We start from the raw sequence: 2640 nt of genomic DNA, 5'->3' as shown, positions 1-2640 counted from the left end.
AAACTCGTATTCCGTTAAAGATTTTAGATTTCCATAATATGTGAACTGTTTGGACCTCTAAATGTACCATATGTACTTTAAATGTTATTAAGCAGAGCTTTCATAACCCCAGCATGATCATTTTTATTTACAAATTGAGCAAAATACACTTACCACATACGAAGTTGTTGGGTAAGTTCCTTTCCCCCCTATATCCCCCGATGTATCATCATCTTGTTCATGGAACTGCATCAAGGCAATGCAAAAAAGAGTAAAAGAAAACAAGAGTTTAGAAGAAGTTTTTAATTAAACAAATGTAGTTAGTGACATAGAAGATAAGGTTGAGAACATTATTATTATTACTTCCTTATGCTGAGGAATTGAAGGAATGAAGTGGCTAATTCAGGGTTGTTAGGGAGGCCACTTGAAAGCCTATGCTGATCGGATTCAGAGGGTGGAGACAAGACGAAACGTTCCACTTTTGCATCACAGATCACACACCTATGATGGTCTTCCTCAAGGCTCTTTTCTCCTGAAGTAGATTGAGTAACCTGTTGTTTACAAGAGCTGCACCAAAGTTTGTGTCGGCATGGGAAGTTTGCCCATAGAAGCATATTCTTGTTACACCAGAAACACATTCCTTCCTTTAAACATGTCTCATAACTCTGCAAATATGTACGTCTCACCAAGTGAGAAACAAATATTGTAAAACACGAGAGAGCAGAGAGAGAGAGAGTGGGATTTGATTGCTTACTTGATAAAAGTCGAACTCACGAAGAAAGAATACGGAAGTGCTGTTTCTGATCTTTGTAAGTGTCTCCAGAACCGGATGTTTTATTTGAGAACGGTTGTTGTTAGAAGAAACCAATGTAGGAGGTTGAGGTTGAGGTTGAGGTTGAGGTTCTGGTGCTTGAGGTTTCGGTTCTGGTGCTTCATTGAAGGTTCTAGAGTCATGTGCTTCTTGTGTGAATTTAAAACCTGGAGGAACTGATAAGGCTTTTGGTTTGTTGGGAGAAGCAACAGAGTCATTATTGTTGATAATGAGTGGCTCAGGAGGTCTTCCTTTGAGCTGAGAGCACTTGGACTTAACAGGTAACATCACCCAATGTGTTGCATCTCCAAGTTTACGTATGGGGACGACTTTCATTTCACAGAGTTTTGGAAATGATTTGATGAAGTCGCTGAGCTTGGGGAAACCAATAGAGCTGTGATCGATATCCTGGCCAAAAATAGCACGGAAATCACCTTTAAGTGATGAGAGCGGATATCCAGCTCCTCTCCAGTTCTCTGATGTATCTCGGAGGTACCCTGGAAGCCATTTTACAAACTTTATGAGCCATGGTGGCACGGATTTTGCGAGGAATCTAAGAGTTTCTTCGTCATCTGCTTTTATTGAAATTGCACGCTGTGACTGTGCAAGTTCCGTTTCTTTGCTAACTGCACATTTCACAGTTATGTAAGAAGAAAAGCACAACAATGCTTTTATGTGTTTGGCCAAATAGAAGAACAATTTCTTACAGCAACTGATATTTGTTGGGTTAAGGAGGAAACGTATATCTTGTGACTGTGTCAGCTCTATTGGTCTCTGCTTTCTGCACAAGATGAATGAAACATCAGATTCAGGTGATCACAGAGGGGTTCATTAGCGAGGATGAATGGTAAAAAAAATGGTTTTGAGTATTGCCTCACCGTAGATTATGAATCTCTGTACTTGCTCCGAATCGAAGAAGCAACTCAACACAGTCAAGATGATTATTCTTCACTGCAAAGAATAGTGGCGTCTCTTTGATAACTGTCTTGATGTGAACCAAGTCAGGGTTGGCCGATAATAGCATCTGTAGGCTCAAATTCATCGCAAGTCTCATAATCTTGTTTCAGCTTAGGATGAGAAACAAAAACAAGAAAGACTAGAAAATTTATACCTCAAGTGCAGATAAATTTCCATTTGCAGCAGCAAAATGTACTGCAGATAAACCCAACTTGTTCTTTTGGCTAACTCGGGCACCGTGTGCAATAAGTAGCTGCATGATTCTGGATACACAAATGTTCCTATTCTCAAGTTGGGAAGTAATCATATGCAACCATATAACAAAGGTAATTCGGAGAAATCATACCTGGTTTGCTGCTTATGTGGCACAGACGATCCCTTCAGGCTGCATTGAATAACAGTATTACCCTCTGCATCTATTTCGTTAACATCGATGTTGGTGTTTAAAACCAGTTCAAGAACAGCTTCATCCCCTTCCTACAGAATTACATTACAACCCTCGATAAATTCACATGTGTAGTTCACATAATAATGCTAATGAAGTAGACCGAGTCTCACCTGTACAATAGAGATAAGCGGTGAGGTTTGCTCATCCACAAAAATTGCAGCACCAAAGAGCTGAAGGAGCTCAATCTCTCTAAGCAAAACAATTCTTTTGTCACTGCATACACTTTGCATGGAGCTATTACTTCGCAGTGCTTCTTGGATAACAGCCTCATAGATCGTTTTTCTTTTCGGCTTTCGCTTAGAATTATTATCATCCCGTAATGCTATAACTGCTTCTCTAATCTTCTCAGGTGCTACAATCAGCAATGAAGTCAAAGAAACTATCTCACCAGCTGTGGCATATGCAAAAGCCACAGCGTCTACTTCCTTTGTCTTCTCAGCAAGCA

The 2640-nt window shown here is 40.0% G+C and overlaps 1 protein-coding gene across 1 annotated transcript; it reads right to left on the bottom strand.

The window, feature by feature from the left end:
* LOC104783688 lies at positions 1-2602 on the bottom strand. Its single transcript, XM_019244290.1, has 8 exons — positions 2306-2602; positions 2094-2224; positions 1902-2010; positions 1669-1814; positions 1498-1571; positions 734-1416; positions 343-644; positions 1-225 (listed from the first exon to the last, which is right to left on the bottom strand). The coding sequence occupies exons 1-8, from the start codon at positions 2423-2425 to the stop codon at positions 189-191; spliced, it is 1602 nt and encodes a 533-aa protein (XP_019099835.1). The 5' UTR covers positions 2426-2602; the 3' UTR covers positions 1-188.

Source organism: Camelina sativa, chromosome 4 (assembly GCF_000633955.1).
Source record: "Camelina sativa cultivar DH55 chromosome 4, Cs, whole genome shotgun sequence".
In the NCBI taxonomy this organism is placed as follows: Eukaryota; Viridiplantae; Streptophyta; class Magnoliopsida; order Brassicales; family Brassicaceae; genus Camelina; species Camelina sativa.
Note: the sequence above shows the minus strand (reverse complement) of the source record. Positions and strands in the feature narration are given on the sequence as shown.